The following is a 22808-nucleotide window of genomic DNA, read 5'->3' on the forward strand; positions in this document are numbered from 1 at the left end:
ATGGATTTTGTCCATTTTCAACCATTTTTTATCGATTAATACTAACTAATTTGGGGTTGGCAAATACTTTTGTAAGGATAGATATTTTATATCTCATTGGTTAGCCCAGTGGAAAACCATATTGGACGAGCATGGTTGGAACGGGCAATTTCAAATCACAACCTACAGAGTGTATGTCGAAGGCTGTATCCACTAGATCTTTCGAGACTCTGTCAACTTATTAATGTTCTATAATAACCAACTCTTAATAATCACCTGCAGGATTTGTGAATGAGTGGAATCTGGTAAACATTATAACATTCTTCACAGATTCGATTAAGCCGAGCAAGCTTGGTACTGTCGTAAGTTCCCATACATCCTTGGTCAGTAAAACCACGTTTTTCACTTAACTGGGAAGAACATGAGGTAGCTAGAAGCAATGTTACGAATACGGCGGATAGAAGTGATACACACATGGTCATTGTCATCTGCAAACAAGTGAAACATGTTCTGTAAAGTTGCAAAGTTTATAACCTAAGCGTGAGTTATATTATTGTTATTTTAGCTGTTACTTGTAATTATACCAAAATATTAAGCATCGAGTTTGCTATAACGAGAATATAGAATATCAGTAGATATGTCATCAAAGAAGACTCTGGTTTGAAATAAATTCTAAATAATCATAATGTTGTAAAATAACACGGTTAAGAAACTATCGTAACAGCCAAAGAGAGTGACAAACAGACTTACCATACAGATTTCCACTTAAAGAACACTGTAACGTTGGTGAGTGGAAGATGTAGAATGATAAGACAGTTAGATATCCTAAGCTTTTATACCTATCTGCCATCAGATTAACCTGTTATTGCTCAATTCATAAAACCCAAGAGAATCATAGAAATATGGAGAAAAATATTCCGCTGGGGAAAAAATTCTCATAACTGGACATTAAATATGATTATTAATACATTCACGTCTTACTTGAATATCATACTTTCAACTAATTCCCATATGTAATTTAACACCGTAATTATATATCTTCTATCGTTGTGTGAAGAATAAAAGTACTTCTTTTTTCAAACTGCTGTAACAGTGGCCATGTTGCAATATAGAAAAATAACCTTAATCTGTTGAATTGTTTTGCAGGAAGTTTTTATTTGAGAGTTTCGTATTTATGTTTGTCACGATTGGAGTCTCAATCCCTGTTTTTTCAAGGTATTTTTGGAAACAAATAGCATCTAACAAGAACTAGTTCTGGAAGTCTCTGTATATTATTTATGAACTTGTAATTATTAAGAAGGTTGATATGACGTAATTATTGCCGAATCATGAAACTTAACGAACAGGAACGTGTAATTCTCCTGTTTTTATGACTGATTACAGCTCATTTCGAATATCATAAGATAATAATTATATAAAGATCTACAGTGATTTCACGTTTTCTAGAAAATTAAACTAAATTTATCTACAAGGTGATGATATCAAGAATAATGTTTAATTTCTCGTTTCTCCTCTTATAGTTACTAGTATTACAGTAAATGTTAGAATTAAAAGAAATATATCATCCAATTTTAAATTAAAATCACCCATTTCCTAAAAAAGAAAGATAGTTGTATTAAACTTGTGTGAAACAATGTATTTGAAATTTATAATTTTATTTTATAAGTTACTCCTAACAATGACAAGGAAATAATAACACGGTACTTATTATATAATTAGCAATTTGATCCCTTTTGTGTTTATACAGCAAGTCTACATCAGATGATCTGCTGTATGCACCGTCAGGAATCAAAACCCTATTTTAGCATTGTAAATCGATAGAATTACCGTTCTCCCAGCAAGGACAATATTTTAAACTTCCTGACAAACATTATTCTTATGTTAAATATCGAGCATGACGAATGAAATAATTTGAATACTCGGTGAAAAATATGATGCAAATATACTTATTGTAATTATTTAAGTTTTGTTTGTTATTAATAAAATAGGGCCTGGCATGGCCTAGCGCGTTAAGGCGTGCGCTTCGTAATCTGAGAGTCGCGGGTTCACGCCCGAGTCGGGCCAAACACGCTCGCCTTCCCAGCCGTGGGGGCGTTATAATATGACGGTCAATCCCACTATTCGTTGGTAAAAGAGTAGCCCAAGAGTTGGCGGTGGGTAGTGATGACTACCTGCTTTCCCTCTAGTCTTACACTGCTAAATTAGGGACGGCTAGCACAGATAGCTCTCGAGTAGCTTTGTGCGAAATTCTAAAGCAAGCAAACTCATAAAATGGTAATCGATAGTAACCCACTCTACCTTTAAACACTCAGCTCTTTTATTTGCAACAAACCTTTTGCAGAACGAACCCAAAATGTAGTGGTAGTTTTCCTGTACAGTAACATGGAATTTAGATCAATAGTTTATTGGCATAGCCCATTCCAATAACTAAAGCTTCATCTAGCATCATTATCTATGGTTATTGTTTAAACTAATATCACTTGACGTTCTTCAATTAAGGTAATTTCATAAAACATCTAAAAAAATTGTGCTAATCTATAATTGGTGTTAATTAATAATCATTAATAACCGTCCACACGTTTGATTCTTTAGAAAACATTAGCTAGAAACGGATAATTTACATTGATTGGCCTAAACAATATTTGTGTATGAGCAAGTTATTTCACCTTATAAATTTGATGCACTAAATAAGCTATCTATAATTCAAATGAAAAAAACAACAACTATAAATGTCCATGTTTAGTGTTAGATAAAGCTGTAGTGCAAATGTTAGACCGATAGCTCACATGACTTTCTTCATATTTAAGCTTTTGTTATTGAATAACTTTGCACATGTGAATTTTATTTGCACGAAATGGTGTCTTGATTTATCAGAACTTTCAATATATTTTACATATGTTTAAATAGTGTTTCGACAAGGAAAAGGAGAATTACAAATAAAATAAATATTTTAGCTTACATATATGATATATATATGTGTGTGTGTGAAAATACACTGATGATACAATAACATAATGAATGACTTGTTTATCACGCAGGTCTATACGACAAAGAACAAATCGAAAAAAAATATAGATTTTTTTACAGGATATAGTTTAAATATTCGTTATGTATTTCATTGCAATATATCAGGAAATTATAAATAGAAGGTTGTTTGTTTTTAACTTTGTTCAAAGGTACACGCGAGCTATCGGCTCCAGCCATCCGTAAATTAGCAGTGAAAGTGAAAGGTAGCATGTCATCACTGTTCATCGACAGCTCTAGGGTTACTCTTGTACAAAGGAATACTGAGATAGATTGGAACATATAACGTCCTATCGGCTGAAATAAGGAGCAGATCTGGGGGGAAGAAAGATTCGAAGCCGCCATGTTTAGATTAAGAGTAGAGTACCTTACCCACCTGCCATGCTAGGTCCAAAACGGTAGGAAACATAACATACATTTGGCCGATTAGATGAAAGTAACAGAAAAATATTAAATTTATTGAAACTAAAGTAGTGAAGGCAAATAATATTAACATTAAAACAGAGGCAAATGAGTTTGAAATGTGGCTCACAAAATAAAACCCATGTAAACTAAAGGAAGAGATGAAAACTGAGCTGATATTCAATTACCATCGTGCCTGCAGCACAGCGTTATGTTTGAGAAATTATTCTGTTAGAAACCTGGCTTCAATACCTTTATGTAGCTTGGTGTTTAATAATAAACACATAAAATATCAACATCAAACTTGAGACAACATAAAATCCATTTTAATAATTCTTTTACATATTAATACATATTTTATAATTGAAAATACATACGTGTGTACGTATAAAGAGTTGTTGTTGTTTTGAATTAAGCACAAACATATACAATGGGCTATCTCTGCTCTGCCCAACCACGGTTATCGAAACCCGGTTTTTTAGCGTTGTAAGTCAGCAGACATACCGTTGAGACACTAGAGGAGCGCGTATAAACAGAAACAACGGAATAATCAATATATCCCTTTGGAATACTTAATTATGTTCAGTATTATGCAGTTACGATTCACTTTCCATCTCTCTTTTCCTGACTTTGTTTTTTGAAAATGAACGAGTACATTAACGGTTTCTATATGCACATATTCTGAGCTAGCCAGTATATATCAAAGCTGATGATAGTTACTGCCTTTCCAAGATTAGTCGACAATAAGAAATAAGAAATATTTTACCTTTCATTATGTTAAAAATCATCGGTTTTAACCTTACAAATTACTTCTTTGCTTCCGCTCAAAGAACGATTCAAGTCTCAGCTTTTAGAAAATCTATTATTTCAAATACAGTTTCTTATAATAGTATGTTGTTCCCAATTTATGACTTTTTCCCACCAGTCCTAGGTTTTTTAGTCCACAGGTATTTTTAAGTGGCCGTGGAGGGTGATGCACCATTAAATTTTGAAAAAACAAAAACATTTAAATCAAAACGTAAATATGAGTTTCACAAGTCTAATTCCTAATGCAGGTTACTGTATAATACATAAAATATTTTAGTGTGTTATTCCTATATATACTGTTTGTTTTACTATAACAAAAAGATGAAGTAGAACAGTAATTATAACCACATTTCAGTGGTATCTTTTGAAATCTAAAACAAACACGAAACTTCTGTGATGTAAGTATTAAAAGAATGTTTAGGGATTTTAAATAATCCATAACAGTAGAATTTTAGCAATAAAAGACGACTAGAACAGGACTATTTATAAGCATAATAATGACAGTTTTATTCGATCTTTCTAATTTGTTTGTAGTTACTACAGTATCTAAAGGAACGTCCAAGTAAAATCATAGAAACAAATGCTAATATATTACGTCTAAGTGAAAGGATATTGTTTGAATAGTTATATTCACTTTAACTTATAAGTATTTGAAAGTTTTACGTGAACAACATCGTATGTACAATTTCACAATAAAATCTGTTTTGAACGTGTAAATATGATAATAAATATTCAAATAAGTCACAATAAATATCTTAAACATCTTTAAACTTCTACTTATTAAAGGATTAAAGTCTTAAAACATCATATAGTAACTACTTGTTTTAGTTTCTTATGATACATGGAATAAAATTGATAGAATTCAATTATCAGTTTGAAATAAACTGTTTGATTTTACTGTTAACATTTATTTATTTCTCTTTGGAAATGGTTGTTTTTTAACATTAAATTGGTATAATATTTTAATAAAATAAGCTCAACAAAGAGTCACGAATAAATAAATTGTTTTCTGGTTGACATCACTTCTTCAAATGTTTGTGAAATATGCAAAAGGAATAAAAATAATTGGTTTGATATTCTATAAGTTTGAAAACCAGTATAGATTTTTAGGTAATCCAAGTTTATTTAAAATCAAATTTATTCATAATAAACTATAAAGAGATTAGAGATACATATGTTACTGTTGAAAACAATTTGAGCTACATAACATCAAACTATCAATACTTATTAGTTCATTGATTTCTCACAGATGATACACCTTCCCTAAGACTGTTGATGTGGGGATCTAGTCGTTTCTAAAATACATATAGAGAAAAAATATTTATACTTGACCACTAAATACAAATAACTGTCAGTAATAAAATTCGTCAAGGAAAAAACACTTCAATAGATTGGCGTTGGTTTCTTAATACTAAGATAATCTAAAAACAATTCTGAAAAAAAAAATGAGTTGCTATAGAATGACACGTCATCACATAATGATATAAAATACTAATTATTATTTCCATAAACACTTGGGAGTACATCTGAATTACTATTGTGAATTACGACTTGAATATACTAGTAATCATAACATTTACTGTCTCGAGAGGCGGAAATATACATACTAAGGTTGATTTTTCCAGTTTATTTTGTGAGATCGTTTCAATGGAATGATAGGTGGTTAATTTCATGACTTCCACACACAAAAGTTGATATTCCCCAATTGGAAATCACTATGCTAAATCATGTATATAAAATATAGGATTACTTTTAAGCATGCTGTTACGTATTTTACATTTAGTACGTATCGACATTCAATTACCTTCTAAATTCAACTTTCAGGCTGTTTCAAATGGTAATACGTAACATATTAAATCACAGACTCGTCCAAAGTCAATTATAAAAAGTAATTAGAGCTATAAATAAATAAATAAACAGATTTGTAAATTTATAACAATGAAATACCTGAACAAATTTTAGAAGTAATTCAACAAACTTAAGTTTTATTTTCTTAAACATTTTCTTTGTTACATGTCTCCTGTCGTACTGGGTTTAAAGAACTCTTTATCGTAAAAAGAAATACTGTAAATCGTATACTTTTAGTGACGTCAGTAAAAATTATATCAAATCTGTCTGATGTATATGATACAATCTAATTTAGATTAATTAGAAACTGATTTTCTCAAGTATTTATATTGGAACTATGTTCAATAAAGATGAGATTTTCTCTTCCCCCGAAGGAACAGTGGTACATCTGAGGACTTATACTTCTAAAAACCGGATCTCCATACCCGAGGTTGGCAGAACACAGATAGTTCTTTGTGTAGTTTGTGCATAACAAAAAACACACAAAACGTTCTTTCATTCTCAAATACAACTGACAAAATATTGTTTTATTAAAATCAAACAGAACTTAAATAATTACGATAAGTATCTTTACGTTGTATTCAAATTATTTCATTCATTCGATTTTGATATTTAATAACAATCATGTTTATTAGGTCGTTTAAAATATTAACACTACTGGGACAGCGGTTAGTCTACGAAATTACACCGCCAAAATCAGGTTTTTATTCTCATCAGACAGCAGATTAACCGATGTAGATTTGCTGCAAAAGCATAAATATTTAAATTATTTAGTTTCAGTTTACATCGTATCAGTTTTTCAGTTCACATATTTAATATATTTTATTAATTTCCGTGTATATATATGTCTGAATATTCCATATTGACAGTTTTTATACATATAAAACGTTTTGACCAAATATATATCTTTTCTTAGACTAGCTCAGATATCTGTGGTGTAGCTTTACACTAAATTTAAACAAACAAACAAACCCTTAATTCTGATATTCATTCACCAAATTGTAAGCTATAAACTAATCATTTTTTTATTAGCAGTTAAAAGTAATTAACCTAAAAATTATTTAAAATACACAAAGTTAAACGAAATTATTAAAATGCATCCCCATAAGTGTGGTGTGCTATTTCAGATTACTGTCGACAAACGTAAATATTATTTTTAGTGTGGTCCTTCTAATAATTTTATGTTTTAACTGGAACAAATGGAGAAGAAGAACAAAATTTGTAACAATTCTTCCAGAAATTATTTCTATTAATTTAAAACAATCATAAAGCTACTATTGTATGTTCGTTCTAACAATGTTGGCCCGGCATGGCCAGGCGTCTTAAGGCGGGCAACTCGTAAACTGAGGGTCGCGGGTTCGACTCCCCGGTGGCTCCAAATATCCCCGCCCTTTTAGCCGTAGGGGCATTATAATGTTACGGTCAATCTCACTATTCGTTAGTAAAAGAGTAGCCCAAGAGTTGGCGGTGGGTGGTGATGACTGGTTGCCTTCCCTCTAGTCTTACACTGATAAATTAGAAACGGATAGCACAGATAGCCCTCGAGTAGCTTTGTGCGAAAAACAATCTAACAATGTTTGGGTTGTTTTTTTTAATTAATATTAACGCCATTTCAGAATTTAAAACGGATGAAATGCTGATTACATAAAAAGTGATGCTCTTAAGTGGATATCATACAATAAATAAAACATAAATAACATACTTTATAAAATAAACTTTTAAATATATTATTGGATTCAAGTTTAATACGACTAAATGGCTGCTTTTTAGCTTAAAATGGGAAATATTGTTTTTAATTCTAATGTCTACTGTAGTACTAGTAACTGTAACAGAAATAACGAAAATCTAAACATTATTCTTGATATCATCACCTTATAGATAAATTCGGCGACTAAACAAAAGTAATGAGAAAAATCAATTTAATATTCTGTAAGTCATAAAAGAACTGTACATCTTCATGTAATTAGAATCTAATGGTATTTAGCTATAATCAATTGTAAAAATAGAAGAAATACACATGTTACTATTGAATAAGCTTCGTGATTCTCCGGTAATAATATAATATCAAACTCTTTATAATAAGAGGTAAATAAATAATACACAGAGACTCCCAGAGGTAGTTCTTGTTCGATGCTATTCGTTTCTAAAAATGGGATAGAAGAAAATAGAGATTTACACTCAAATCGTGACAAACAACTATAAGAAACTCTCAAATAAAAATTTTCTGGTAAAACAGTTCTACATATTAAGGTTGTCTTTCTTTATTGCTACTTAGCCACTCTTACAGCAGTTTCCAAGTAAGAAGTACTTCAATTCTTCACACAACGATACGAGAAATGTAATTATGGTATTTCAAACATATGGGAATTAGTGGGAAGTATGGTATTGAACTAGGACGTGAATGAATTAATAATGACATTTAGAGACCAGAGAAGAGAAACTTTCTTCTCGGGTGACATTTTCTTCCATTTCTTTATAATTCTCTTGGGTCTTTTGAATTGAGCAATAACAGGTTAATCCGATGACAGATACGTATAAAAGCTTAGGATATCTGTCTTCTCATTCAGAATCTTCCACTCACCAACATCACAGTGTTCTTTAACTAGAAATCTGTATGGTAAGCCTATTTCTCACTCTCGTGGGTTGATATGATGGTATTATAAGCGTGTTATTTTACATTATAATTATTCAGAATTTATTAGAAACCAATTTGATATAAACTCTTTGGTGACATATCTACTGATATTCTATATTCTCGTTACAGTAACCTTAACGCTTATTTTTTTTTTTTGCAGAATCACTAATAACAGTTTAATAAACAATAACATAACTCACGCTTAGGTTTTAGGCTTTCAAACTCAACAAAACATTATTTCGTTTCTTTGCAGATGCCAATGACCATGTTTTTATCACTTCCATCTGCTATCTTATTAACGTTCCTTCTAACAACTTCATGTTCTTCCCAGTTAAGTGAAAAACGTGGTTTTACTGACCAAGGATGTATGGGAACTTACGACAGTACCAAGCTTGCTCGGTTGAATCGAATCTGTGAAGAATGTTATAATGTTTACCAGGTTCCACTCATTCACAAATCCTGCAGGTAATTTTTAAGAACTGGTTATTATAGAACTTTAATAGCTAGACAGAGTCTCAAAAAGGCAGTGGATACAGCCCTCGACTTTCACTCTGTGGGTTGTGATTTGGAATTGCCCTTACCTAACATATTCGTCCTATATTGTTTTCCAATGGGCTAGCCACCGAGGTATAAAATATCTATCCTTACAAATATATTGGTCAACACCAAATTATTTAGGACTAAAGTATAAAGAGATAAAAACTGGGTGGAAATAGATGAAATCCGTGTACGTGTGTGAGTTGTAATGATAAAAATAATGTGAAAATTGATCAGTATTTGCTCTTAAATTTTATACTAATCTTGTGTTCTTGATTTTCTAATATTACATAGACACATATAATAAAACTATATCAAAATATATCATTAAGTAAGTAAAGATAGTTTTATCAAGATGATGTCAGGTTCCAGAAACCTCTACACCTCCAATTTCAAATAGAACCATAGCCTTAGGCTCCACCGGTAAAGGGCGGTAAAGTTACGTTGATATAAATCTATTGTTTCACATTTTACAATTTTCTGTGGTTCTCATAAATAACACATTTCTGTTATTTCCTTGAAGATTCTGTACTTGATTCTTGAAAGATTAAAATAAAATAAAAAAAATGTTTCGTATATAATTATACTAAAGAAGATATGTTAGAAATATACCCTATTCTGTTACTATAATTAATTTTGTTATTAATTTATGTTTCTCAGAAGAGAAAAGAGTAAAGATATAAGTGTTAAATATCTTAAATCTATTTGTTCAGATCGAACTGCTTCAAGAACGAAATGTTCACCGACTGTATCAAGGTTCTACTTCTTGAGTCTGACGAACAACAATTAAATAGTATGGTGGGAGAATTATTTGGAAAAAGGAAGTAATATCTTCTGCTGAAATGGAATATGTTAGCTTGATAACTTGATCCAATCTTCTGTTCAATTCATGAAATAAAGGCAGCATATTTAAAGATATATTTCTAAGGATTGTTGGCTATGTTTTATAAAAGTAAATTACAGTCAATTTCTCTTTATATTGTGAGATTACCACCTATCATGCGATGAAAGCAAAGTACCAAAAAATTGAAATTTTTTGCAATGTAATATATTGAAAAATATTAATAAATTCACAGAACATAGAAACACAGATTTTAAAAAAATAAACAACTTTAGATTATCATCAACAAGGAATAAAAAGATAAAGTTCAAATTTATGAGCACAGATATTTTAGAAGTTAAAAAACATTCAGAAGTACTTTGTATATATATTTTTACAGGTTACACAATATCAAATAAATTATTTATTTTTTCTTTTGATGTCGTATTTTGTGGATACTATGAGTGAATTATATACATATATCTCTAACTTTAACTCTAACACAAAAATTTATGAACTTATCGTTTCATATGCGTTTCAACATACGTCGTCACCATATTTCCTCTCCATCTGTCTGAATATTGACTGATATTTCTTGATCAGCTTATATAACTTCATTTCAATGCTTTACACTCCTTCCAATCCTACCGAGATTCGTTTGTTAAGTTACATTTTGTTGTGTTTCTTTCCTGTTACAAAAACAGTATATAAAAAAACAATATACACGTAACAAACGTTAATCTGTCATTATTAACTAGCTACTATCTAGCCACGTGGAAAAAAGCAATAATCACTGTAATATCTATAAAACAAATAAACAGATTAAATCCAGGAAATTTTAGCTCCATTAGTTTGTTACGTTATCTTTGTAATCTTATGGAAAAAATAACATCAATCAATGTTACACTGTATTAACTATGTAAATAATTTAATAATAATCAAGCCACATTAGATGTATTTTTAGATGTTAAAAAGGATTTGATAGGGACTGATATAATGCCATAAAATATAAATTAAAATAGGAAAATATTAATGAAACTATAAACACATGGATATAGAACTTTTTTAACCGATAAAACTGACAATATTAAATGTTTTTATAACGATACCCTATCAAAAACATTTAATATTAGTGTAGAAGTTAAATAACTTTAACACGTCAGAATATAACCTTATAACACCACAAATACAACGAAACAGAGAAATACGTTTAGCCCCGAGGCTTCAAAAATTTACTCCTGTAAATTGCATACATAAATTTAGCAACCTATTCCTTTGAAATGAATTACCTTTCAAATATGAAAATATCAAAAATGGTGATAAATACACTGTCATTATCATATGCAAATAAACGAAATAACATTTATATAAAGTTTAGAGCTCTAGAATGAGAGCATAATATACTTTGGGTTTCTTTAAACCTGTAACGTGCAATTCTGCCAAAATATTAAAAATTGACTCACTAAAATTTGATTATAGAATATTGCTGGATTGTGAACCAGAATATTAAAATAGTTAGATATCGTTGGGGTTTTATACTTTTCTGTCATCAAATCATTCATCTATTACTTAACTCACAGGGCCTGATAGAAATGTAAAAATATGGAAAAAAATTACTCCTGTTTGATGTTTTACCGACTTGAAGCTGTGATTTTGTGGTTATTATTATATTCACATCCTACTTTAATACGTACTTGAGACAACTTCTGTCATAAATGTTGTTTATTTCTTATTTTTATGTATAAAACAGAATTATTTCTTCAAGCAGGTCAGCTTTAAAAGTGGATCAGCAGCAATAAAGAACAATTTTATTTTTGAATGCTTGTTGTACTTGTTTTTCACACCGTGAATTTATATCTTTATTTTTCTGTACAAGTTTTGGAACTATTAGAATCGAATAAAATATCTTTAGATAATTTTTTCTTCTGTAAGTTATTTATGAACATAGGATGTTTATCTTCCTTATTAGTTATATTTAGATGAAAACCTGTCTACAAAGTAAGAATGTCGACAATAATATTATATTTTTTGTCATCTTTCATCCTATTCCTTGTACAAAAGTAAAGGGTAAATTTTAAGAAAACTAGATGTAACAAGTTAAGAACCAGGAGTCACCTGAGAAAAACTAATTCATTTCTAAAGATGAATCAAACAGTGAATTTGAAACTGATAAATATTTTTATTTATTATATTACCAACCTGGTATTAAATGTATCATAACAATTTAATAAAATCTATTTGTAAACGTGGCATTATATGTTTAATCCTTAAGAAGTGGAGTGCAGATGAAATTTAATAGATTCATGGAAACGTATTTGAACATTTCCTATCATGCGTAAAATTTAGAAACAACTTTTAATCTCTAAATTAAATATCATTTGTTATGCACTTTAAACTTTCACATATTTGTTAGTTGAATGAATAGAACAACATAAACAAAACCCACCGTTAATATACTAGTGTTGTTTGTTATATATTAACCTGATGTTTATTACAGGTAATGTAGTTGCTATGTGCAAGATAAATAGAAAGAATAACACTGTTGTTACTAAATAATGACCGTCTGAACACTTTAAATTTCTAAAATGTCCTTATTATTATTCTTTCAACAGAGCTAAACATTCTTGGAAAGAATATATGACAACAGCGTCATTTAAATTAGCACAATGGAGAAAATAGATCTAAAACGTTTAGATAAAGAAGGAACTAAAAATATGATAATCAGCAACTTTAGTATTTTTTATTTTCTAAAAATCTGTTCTCATAAACTTGAACTTATTTCACTTTATCTTTTATTCCTCGTTGATGACAATCTAAAGTTGTTTAAATGTTCTTTTATATCTGTGTTTCTATGTTCTGTGAAATTGTTAACGTTTTTATAAGACAGTATAATACAAAAATATTTGTTTTTGATACTTTATTTTCATAATAATATAAGTTGTAACTTTATAACATAAAAATCATATGATTTTATTATATAAAACACGGCCAACATTTGTTGGAAGTGTATCTTCATTTATATTTCATTTATTTTATGAATTCAACAGAAGCTTGGATCAAGTTACAAGTTATCTTATAATGTATTCCATTTCAGGAGAAGATACTAGTTCCTTTTTCCAAATAATTCTCTCACCAAGCTATTTAGTTGTTGTTCCTCAGACTCCAGAAGTGGAACCTTGATGCAGTCGGTGAACATGTCGTTCTTAAAGCAGTTCGATCTGAATAAAAATATCAAGAATATCTAGCTATTATATCCTATTCTTTTCGCTTCTGTAAAACGTAAATAAATAACAAAAAATATTTTTTGTAAGAGAATAAGAATAGTGTACATTTTTCAAATATATTTTTAAGAGTAATTATATGTGAACATTTTCACGATATTATTGTGGAATCCTCAAATAAATAATAACATATATCATTAAAGAGAACAGCGGAAAATGAAAATTGTAAATTGTGAAAGAATAGATTTATAGCAAAATAACCGTCCTTTCCAGATGGAGTTAGCGCTGTACTTGTCAGACTCAAGAAGTAGAACCTTGATGCAGTCGGTGAACATTGTCGTTCTTGAAGCAGTTCGATCTGAATAAAAAGATTGAATATAATCAACACTTATATTCTATTCTTTTCTCTTCTGTAGAACATCAATAAATAATAAAAATATTTATTATAACAGTATAAGAATGGGGTACATTTCTCAAATATTTTCTTTATTATTATTATATATGAAACATTTTCTCAATTTTATTTTAATATTTCACGAAAGAAGTATAGAATCTCCGAAAAAATAATAGAAATGTATTATTTATGAGAAGAATGGAAAATTGTCTTACATTATCTCCACAAAACTAACTTTACTGGTATCTGTTGATATAGTTCTGTTTCATGCTCCAATACAATATTATAACAATAAGCACAAATGATTAGTGTAGAATTTAATAGTATTGTTCGTCAATCTTCACATTATTTTTACCTTTACGGGTTACACAAACACACATTGATTTCATCCATTTTCAACCCATTTTTATCTATTACGATTTTAGTCCTAACTAATTAGGGGTTGGCCAATAATTTTGTAAGGATAGATATTTTATCATCGGTGGCTAGCCCTTTGGAAAATGATGTAGGACGAGGATGTTAGTTTAGGGCAATTTCAAATCACAACCAACAGACTGCAAGTTGAGGTCTGTATCCACTATAAATTTATATGCAAAAACGGCTCGTTTGGGTTGAGAAAATATTTTACAGAGAAGAGCGAAGAACGTTTCGACCTTCTTCGGTCATCGTGAGGTTCTTTGTGAACTGGTTTCTAATAAATTCTGAATAATTATAATTTTGTAAAATAACACGCTTACTAAATTATCATAACAACCAACGAGAGTGAGAAATAAGCTTACCATACAGGTTTCTACTTAACAAACTCTGTACCTTGGTGAGTGGAAGATGCTGAATGAGAAGACAGTTAGATATCCTACGGTTTTATACCTATCTCATCAAATTAACTTCTTATTGGCCAATTCAGAAGGCCCAAGAGAATGATAAAAAATGACTGTTTTACATTAATAGATAAAAGTAGTGAAAGAAGTGTTAAAATTTTGTTCTTCTGCATCTTCTTCTAGTAAAAACATAGAATACTAAGAAGAACCCCACTAAAAATAATATTTATGTTGGTAGACAGTAATCTGAAACAACACACCACACTTATGGGATATATTTTAATGGTTTGGTTTAAATGTTCTTCACTGCTACTAAGAAAAATAATTTAGTTAATTTAGAACTTACAATTAGGTAAATGAACATCAAAATGAAAGGCTTTCCTTCTTTTGATTTCGCGTAAAGAAACAGGAGGGCTATTTGCGCTAGCCGTTTCCAATTTAGCAGAGTAAGACTAGTCGTCACTAACAACCACTAACTCTTCGGCTACTCTTTTACAAACGAATAGTGGAATTGATTGTACAGTATAACGCCTACATGGCTGAAATTGTGAGCATGTCGGGGATTCGAACTCGCAACTGTTATATTATGATTCAAGTGCCTAAACCATCAGATCGTGGCAGGCCTCAGAATCAAGGGAGTGGCATACAGATATAAAACACCGTACCTGTCTTCGTACATTTCTGTGATAGCTTTTACCTAAATCCCTATTTGGGTGGATCTAAAGTAGAAAATGTGGAAAGAAGAATGAGATTTTCGTATTTTGTGTCATAATGTGTCATTAAAGTTGATATTTACCTCTAGTGGCTATGGATGAAACACTAGATTCAACGAAATATTATTATTAATAAACATTAAAATAATAATCAATAACAAAAGATATATATATATATATAATCAAAGAGTTTTATATGTGTAAAAACTGTGAAGATTAACTATTCAGCCATATAGACAAGTCAATGAAGAAATTATATTAAATATATGATTTGAAAAACTGTGAAGATGTAACATTATCATGGGTGGTCATCAAATCTCTTTCCTTTCAACTTAATTTTTATTTCTAGAAAAAAAAAAATCGCACTTGGCAAGATCTGGAGAATACGAAAGGTATCATAGAAAGTTTTTTTTCTGCCAAAAATCCTTGAACAGTCACAGCAGTTTTTGAAGAACAGTTATCATGATTAAAAAACAAGTGACCATACTCCCACAGCTCGTGATGGTTTCCTCTGACTTTCTCCCTGAAGCGAATAAAAGACCACTTCATAAAATACCTAGTTAACTGCCTAGCCATGTGGTACGAACTCTTAAAGAACATAAAAGAAAACACGTGAACATTGTCTTCAAAATTCATGGAGACTGTCGTGCCTTTTTCGGATGTCATGATGATGAAGACATCCACTGAAATAACTGAATTTTCGTTTCAGGGTCATAACTGTGTATCCTTAACTAAGGACTAGTAATAATGATGTTGATAAAGTTAGGATCAATTTATAACCTTATTTTTAGATCCTTGCACACTTGTCGACGGTGAAACATTTGGTCATTCGTCAAAAGCTTTGAAACAAATTTTGCAGACACTCGACGCATGCAGAGTTTTTCAGTTAAAATCACTGGAAACGAACCAAATGAAATGTTCAGTTCATTATAAATTCGTCGATCACTTCAGATTGTTACTTTCACCTTTGTGACAGATTCATCAGTCGACGATATCGACGGTTGCCCAGAACGTGGGTCATCTTTGGCTGATTACCGACCGTCTTGGAAGCATTTTATCTACTGATAAACGTAAGCCTTACTTAAGCAGTCATCACCAAAGACATTTCTTAACATTTTGAGAGTATCTGTTCCTTTTTTACCATTTTTCACACAAAACGTGATGTAAACACGTTGCTCTTCTTTTCTGTCCATTTTGTTACAACATGGGCAAGATATAAGTCGGTTTATGAACATGTTTCTTGTAACACGGGTATAAGACCCAGAGAAATGGCTTATTTGTGAGGTAGATCTCTATTTGTATTTTGTACACACCTCATAGAAGTCCACTGCCTCTGTTCTGGCAACTGTAATAGAATAAGACTCAGAACGTTTTGATCAGACTTTACTCGCTCATCGTGAACTCTCCTTGAGATATCAACGAAATCCAGACTAGATAAACGACTGATATTGTTTGTAAGTTTGTCAGTCTTTTCTACATAGATCATCGTTTTGTTGTAATCGTTCTTGTAAATTGTGTTATGGTTTGTATATTAAAGTATATTTGTTTCAAGAAAGAAAACCGTGTTTATCAATCATGTTAGGAAACATCATAATATATTCAAATATCGACATTTATTTAACTTTTAACTTTAAATTATCATTTTACTGAGTTTTAGGATGCTTGTTATTGTACTTCTTAAAATAATAAACGGGAGGCTTGTTTTACGTTTTTGCGTTTTTTTTCGTCTGAAAGGGTTAATATTTCCAGATTATGTTTTAACAGATTATGAAATAGTTATTGTGACTCTTTTTTACAATCATTTGATAGTCCTCTGCTTCATCTCACCATAATCTGTTTCAGTCTTTCAAATATATAAAAGATATATGTACATTTAATCATCCTATTATAACTGTATTATACTTTAAACTAAACATATTTATAATATCTAGTTGTTAGAGTTTTAATTTGTTGGTAACATGAAAAACGAATTTCATTTTACACAAATCTTCAGAAAATATCTTTAAATATTTAATACAGGTTCTCTCTGTCTATCTGAACGACTCAAGTGATCTAAAGGTATGTAGCTGTAAATGTGCTGGTCTCTCTCCGTACTTTCTATAACATATGCTGACAGCTACTACGTGTGAGCCTTCAAGTGTACTAGGCTAGTTACAACAAATGTTTATACTTCTGTATGAGGCCATGGATAGCGGATAAGTCATAACACATGCTATACCGCTGTATCATCTGAATAAGCGACAACACTTTGAGAGAGAGATATGTTCCAAGATCAATGCTGTCATGAGAAACACAGTTCCATCTCTATTTCCAAATTTACAAAGCTGAAAAACACGAAATACCTAAAAAATTCCGATCATACGGAACCAACAAAAGCAAGAATCTTATAACCACATAATGATTGAAGGGTCGATTTAGAGACAGTTTTATTACACCTTTGAATACCTTTAAAATAGGATACAAATAACCCGTCTTTTATATTTTGGACTGCAGTATGGAACAACTGGACTTCTGGCGAGACAATTCAGCACCCAACACTGGACTCACTCGATCACAAGTAACGACTACGAGAAAGTTAAGGAGATATAATTTAGTTGTCCTGAATGTTCACCTCAGTGGAGAATAGAATAATAAACTGAGTCGAGTATAAAAGCTGAATGCAAGACTCACAGATAGATTGGTAGCTTGTGTATAAGTATTGCACCATCTGCATGTTAAAGCTAACCTGTGATGGTCTCTGAAGATTATGACGACATCATCATTGACAGATTTGTGGAAGGTCTTCCTGGTGAGATGATTTGACATAATCAGGGATTGAGAGATATTTTTTTTCCGTTATTGAGACAATCTCTATCGTTATGAGATTCCAAGTAGCAGCTTTTAATTATTCACTAGAAGGAAAGAAGTCCGAGGAAGTGGCCATTTGAATCCCCAGTTCTAGCCAATATTTTTATGACACAAGTTGAAACACAAGCAATTAACACAGCATTACATCCACCACTATACTGGTATAGATATGTAAATGACACGGTTGCGGGATTCAAATCTACAGAACACATACTTAATTTTTTCAATCACATTAACTCTATACATCCCAACATCAACTTCACATGTGAACAGGAAGAAAACAATCAAATATCTTTTCTTAACCTCAAAATTACAAGAACTGATACACAATTTCAAACAGAAATCCACCGAAAAATCACCCATACTGGACTATACATTCCTTGGGACTCAGCACATGAAACAAAACAAAAACTCAACATACTAAGAAACCAAATAAACACAGCCATAAAACTATGCTCACCAGATAAAATTAAAGATGAATTAGACAAAATAAAACAATACTTCACCAACATCAATAAGTTTCCTCCACAAACCGTAGAAAACATTACACGCACACACCTAGACAGAAAGAAAAATCAACCAACTAAAGTAAATACAGCTCACGAATCAAAAAACCATGAAACCATATACTGCTGTATACCATATATTCCCGACATCAGCAAACAAATAACCAACATTTGGCAAAAATTAGTAACAAAATATGACATTCCAATTAATACCAAATTTATTCAAAACCCGGCACAAAACTGAGGTCTATACTATGTAAAACTACACTGACAAACACCACACCAACATTATTTATAAAATACAATGTGATAACTGCCACGACTTCTATATTGAGAAACAAGTAGAAAATGGAAACCAGATTCAAAGAACATAAAAGTCACCTTCACACGTTTTCGAACACTGCAAGTCAAATAAACACAACATAACCATAAAAAACACTCAAATACTAAATAAAGAAACAAACATAAACAAACGTAAAATTAAAGAAGCCTTACTTATACAACAACTTAAACCCAAAATAAACCAATATAAAGGAACGCCTTTATACCTATATTAATATAATAAATAAAATTATATATTCAAACATCTAATACCGCCCTCTACATTTCGACACACAGTTACACAACCCCTTTCAAACATGTGGTCAGCTTCCGGTCAGTTACCTCTTTCTTTGTGAACATGACGATGACCGAAGAAGGTCGAAACGTTGTTCGCTCTTCTATGTAAAGTGTTTTCTCAGCCCAAACGAGCCGTTTTTGCATATAAATTTCTCAACAAGTGGGTTTCTCGTCATCACTGATTATTTATAATAAAGTTTCAAGTTGTACTTGTAAAGTTGACCGACAGATGACACTGGTGATGTTTCTGAGTTGTATATTTCTGTCGTTTTTAATTCTGAATTTCTTTCTGAGCATATTGGTTGTTTGTTGCAGATTATGGAAATATTATTTTATTTAGATTGTGATGAAATTCAATAAAACGTATGTTTAGTATCGCAAGTAAATAAAGAATTTTAATTCGATATCAACGTTTACGAGATATTTCCCTTCATGATTATTTGTTTGAATTAGCCCAAAGCTACACAATGGACTATCTATGCTCTGCCCAGCACGGGCATCGAACCTCGATTTTTAGTGTTGTAAGTCCGCAGCCGTACCGCTGAGTCAATGGGTGGCATTAAGTTTGTGAAATATACTATGGTTAATATTATCGTCTCCCAGTTAATGTTAATGTGAATAGCAAAGTAACTTATACATAAATGTTTTAATTCTTAATAATAAAATAACTTAATTTTTCATATCAATTTCACATCCGCTTCATGTAGTATGCAGATTCAAAATACGTCCAGTTGTAAAAATATATAATTTACGGAAACAAGGCTTCACCTGTATTTGCAAAAATTTTTTTATCGTAAAATTTCGTTAATGTGTTTGTACTCTCACTTATCACACAGATCTGCGTGGTAGTACCACTGCCATTACAGTGTGTTATTTTAAGACTATAATAATAGTATATTGTACCATAATTCTCTCTATAGGCTATTGTGAAACCACAGTTACTATTTTTTATAGTAGGTTCACTATGATTAAAGAAAGTGGAAAATTCTGATGAATTTCCAGTACGTGATAAACTGATATACTAGAACAAACTTAAAGAAAGTAAGCTAGAAGTTGTATGTAATTACTTCTAGATCCAGTTACCAATGAAGGTATCTATGTTCAAATTTGAGCGACTGCAGATTTGAAACATTTGCAAATTTTTTCCACCCAAGCATTCTGTTCAGAGCTATTACTTCAAACTTATAAAACGCGTCTGTATAAACTATGTAATGCAACAAAATTTTATACAGGAGAACTTCAATAATCTTACCAGCAGAGAAACCTTTCGGATCTGCAAGTATAATATTCTATTGAAATCTTCAGAATGTTTAAGTGCAATATTCTATTGAAACATTCAGCATGTGCAAGTAAACTATTCTAAAGAAGTCTTCAGAATCTGCATGTACACTAGTGCATACTAATTCTTTTATTACATAAACAACATCATAATTTATATCAGTAACACGTAATAAGATTTTAAATTCTGTGTCTTATATAATTTTGCTTCAATGTATTGTGTCTGTTTGTTTTTACTTTCGCACAAAAATAATAAAGGCTATGTGTTCAAGGTATCTCTAATTAAGGAGTGTAAGACTAGAGCGAAAACAGATGGTCATCATAACCCACCTCTAACCCTTGTGCTACTCTTTTCTCAATGAATAATGAACTGACAGTTACTTTGTAACGTCTCCAACAGCTAATAGGGTGAGCATGTTTAACCATCGAAGTACGAATCAAATGCTCTGACCAACGGGTCATGCCAGGCCTCAGTTGCCCTTAATTAAAGAGCAGAGTCCGAAAACTTTTCCCATGTATTACTTCCCTGAAAAATACTTTTAATATAAACAAATAATTATTATCAAAATCGTCACTCATATGGAAGCCTATCTATTACCTCCAAAAGTTATCAAAGACTTTATAGAGAGAAAATATAAAAACCGTTTTGACAATAATTCAATGCAAATTAACATTTAAAGACAAAGTAGTAAAAAAACACAAAGCGTTTATTTTGCAACTGTTGAACACGTTTATATTTTACATTATTTGGAGAAATCATGATTTTTAGTCTTTATACATATTTATTTTAAACACATAAATATCACTTCTTTAATTCTATATATTTAATTTCAAATAATTTATTTTTAGATATAATGTTTTTGTAATTTTATAAATACAGTTCTTGAAATATTTAGCTCTGTATAAACATCTTTAAACTTATAACCATGCAATACATAATAATTTATTGTTTCTTCTTCTGGTTCTAAGATTATACGTGTTTCTACATTTTAAAAAGGTATGCAAGGCATGCGGTGTTTTATCCTTATACTTGAGCTAAAATAAGTCTTAGAGTTCGAACGGCGGGCCTGGCCTCACAGGAGCAAACCTTAGATTTGAACCGTAATGCTGCTGAACATATTCCACCCTTTCAGCTGTGATTGCATAATATGATTGACATTAGATACCGTTTTTACTTTCGAGGGGAATGAAAAAGCTTCTTATAGGCATGTTATTGGTGGGTTGATTCTTAGTATTTGCAAATATAGATTTTACTACCTCAATAGGCCAGGTAGGGCCAGTTGGATTAATCTGAGGGTCGGGGTTCGAATCACCGTTGCACCAAATATCCTCGCCCTTTCAGCTGTAAGAGTGTTATAATGTGACGGTCAACCACACTATTCGTTGGTAAAATAGTAGCCCAAAAGTTGGCGGTGGGTGGTGATGACTAGCTGCCTTACACCTCGTCTTACATTGCTAAATTAGCGACGGCTAACTCAGATAGCATTCGTGTAGCTTTGCGTGAAGTTAAAAAAAACGAAAAAACTTCCTTAATAAGAAAACAGCTTCACAGTTTAAAATATAAGTAAGAAACGTTTAGATTATCCGTAAGTGAAGCTAAGAAAAATATCCGAGTTGTTATTATTTAGGAATTGGGCATGGCACAGAGAGGATATATTAATTAAAACTTTGGACATCAGACAAAATATAACACACCATGCAACAACTTAACAAAGGTAATTCCCTATGATTCATTAACAGTGCAAACAAAATAATAATTCCAAGAAGGAACAGGTTAACACTCAACCTCACCCTACCTGGTTCAAAACATGGACCGGATTCCGATGAACAAAAACATCAAATAATAATTGTGACCACAGTTTATGACTGTCGTATGAAAGGATGTGTTTTAAATTTATGAAGAAGCTTTATTTGAAAAACAATGTAAAACTGATAGAAGTTTGTAGTATTTGACTGTCAGATTTAGTAATTCTGTCATTTACTGCATGCACCCCTCTAAACAATAAATATTTCACCATCCAGAGGTCGTAGCTGCAGAATACACCATCTTCTGGTAATTCATAATAAAGAAATGATACTTGTGTGAATGTGTGTTAATTGAAAAATATTCTGATTTAAAAAAAAGATCAGTATAATAAAATGTGTCAAGTTTCTTTTCAGCTATCAATGCATAGAAATGGAATCTACTTTTAATTATAAATGATCAGAATATTAAGGTAGTCATGAGTCAACTAGAAGAAGTTACCGTCTGATAAAATTGTTATGCATTTTTTATTCTTTCCATACAAAGGTAATCTTCATATATAATTTATTTTGAAGTTGCTCATCAGTGTTACAGCGGCATGTCTGCAGACTTACAAC

At 31.1% G+C, this 22808-nt stretch overlaps 1 protein-coding gene across 1 annotated transcript; it reads left to right on the forward strand.

Annotated features, from left to right (window-relative positions):
- Positions 1-8634: 8634 nt before the first annotated feature.
- On the forward strand, positions 8635-10152 carry LOC143241760 (crustacean hyperglycemic hormone 6-like). The gene is made up of 3 exons (XM_076485016.1): positions 8635-8677; positions 8949-9160; positions 9946-10152. Exons 1-3 carry the CDS (start codon positions 8675-8677, stop codon positions 10058-10060), a joined length of 330 nt encoding a protein of 109 aa, XP_076341131.1. The 5' UTR covers positions 8635-8674; the 3' UTR covers positions 10061-10152.
- The last annotated feature ends 12656 nt before the right edge of the window (positions 10153-22808 follow it).

This window comes from Tachypleus tridentatus, chromosome 1 (genome assembly GCF_004210375.1).
Source record: "Tachypleus tridentatus isolate NWPU-2018 chromosome 1, ASM421037v1, whole genome shotgun sequence".
Taxonomy (NCBI): domain Eukaryota; kingdom Metazoa; phylum Arthropoda; class Merostomata; order Xiphosura; family Limulidae; genus Tachypleus; species Tachypleus tridentatus.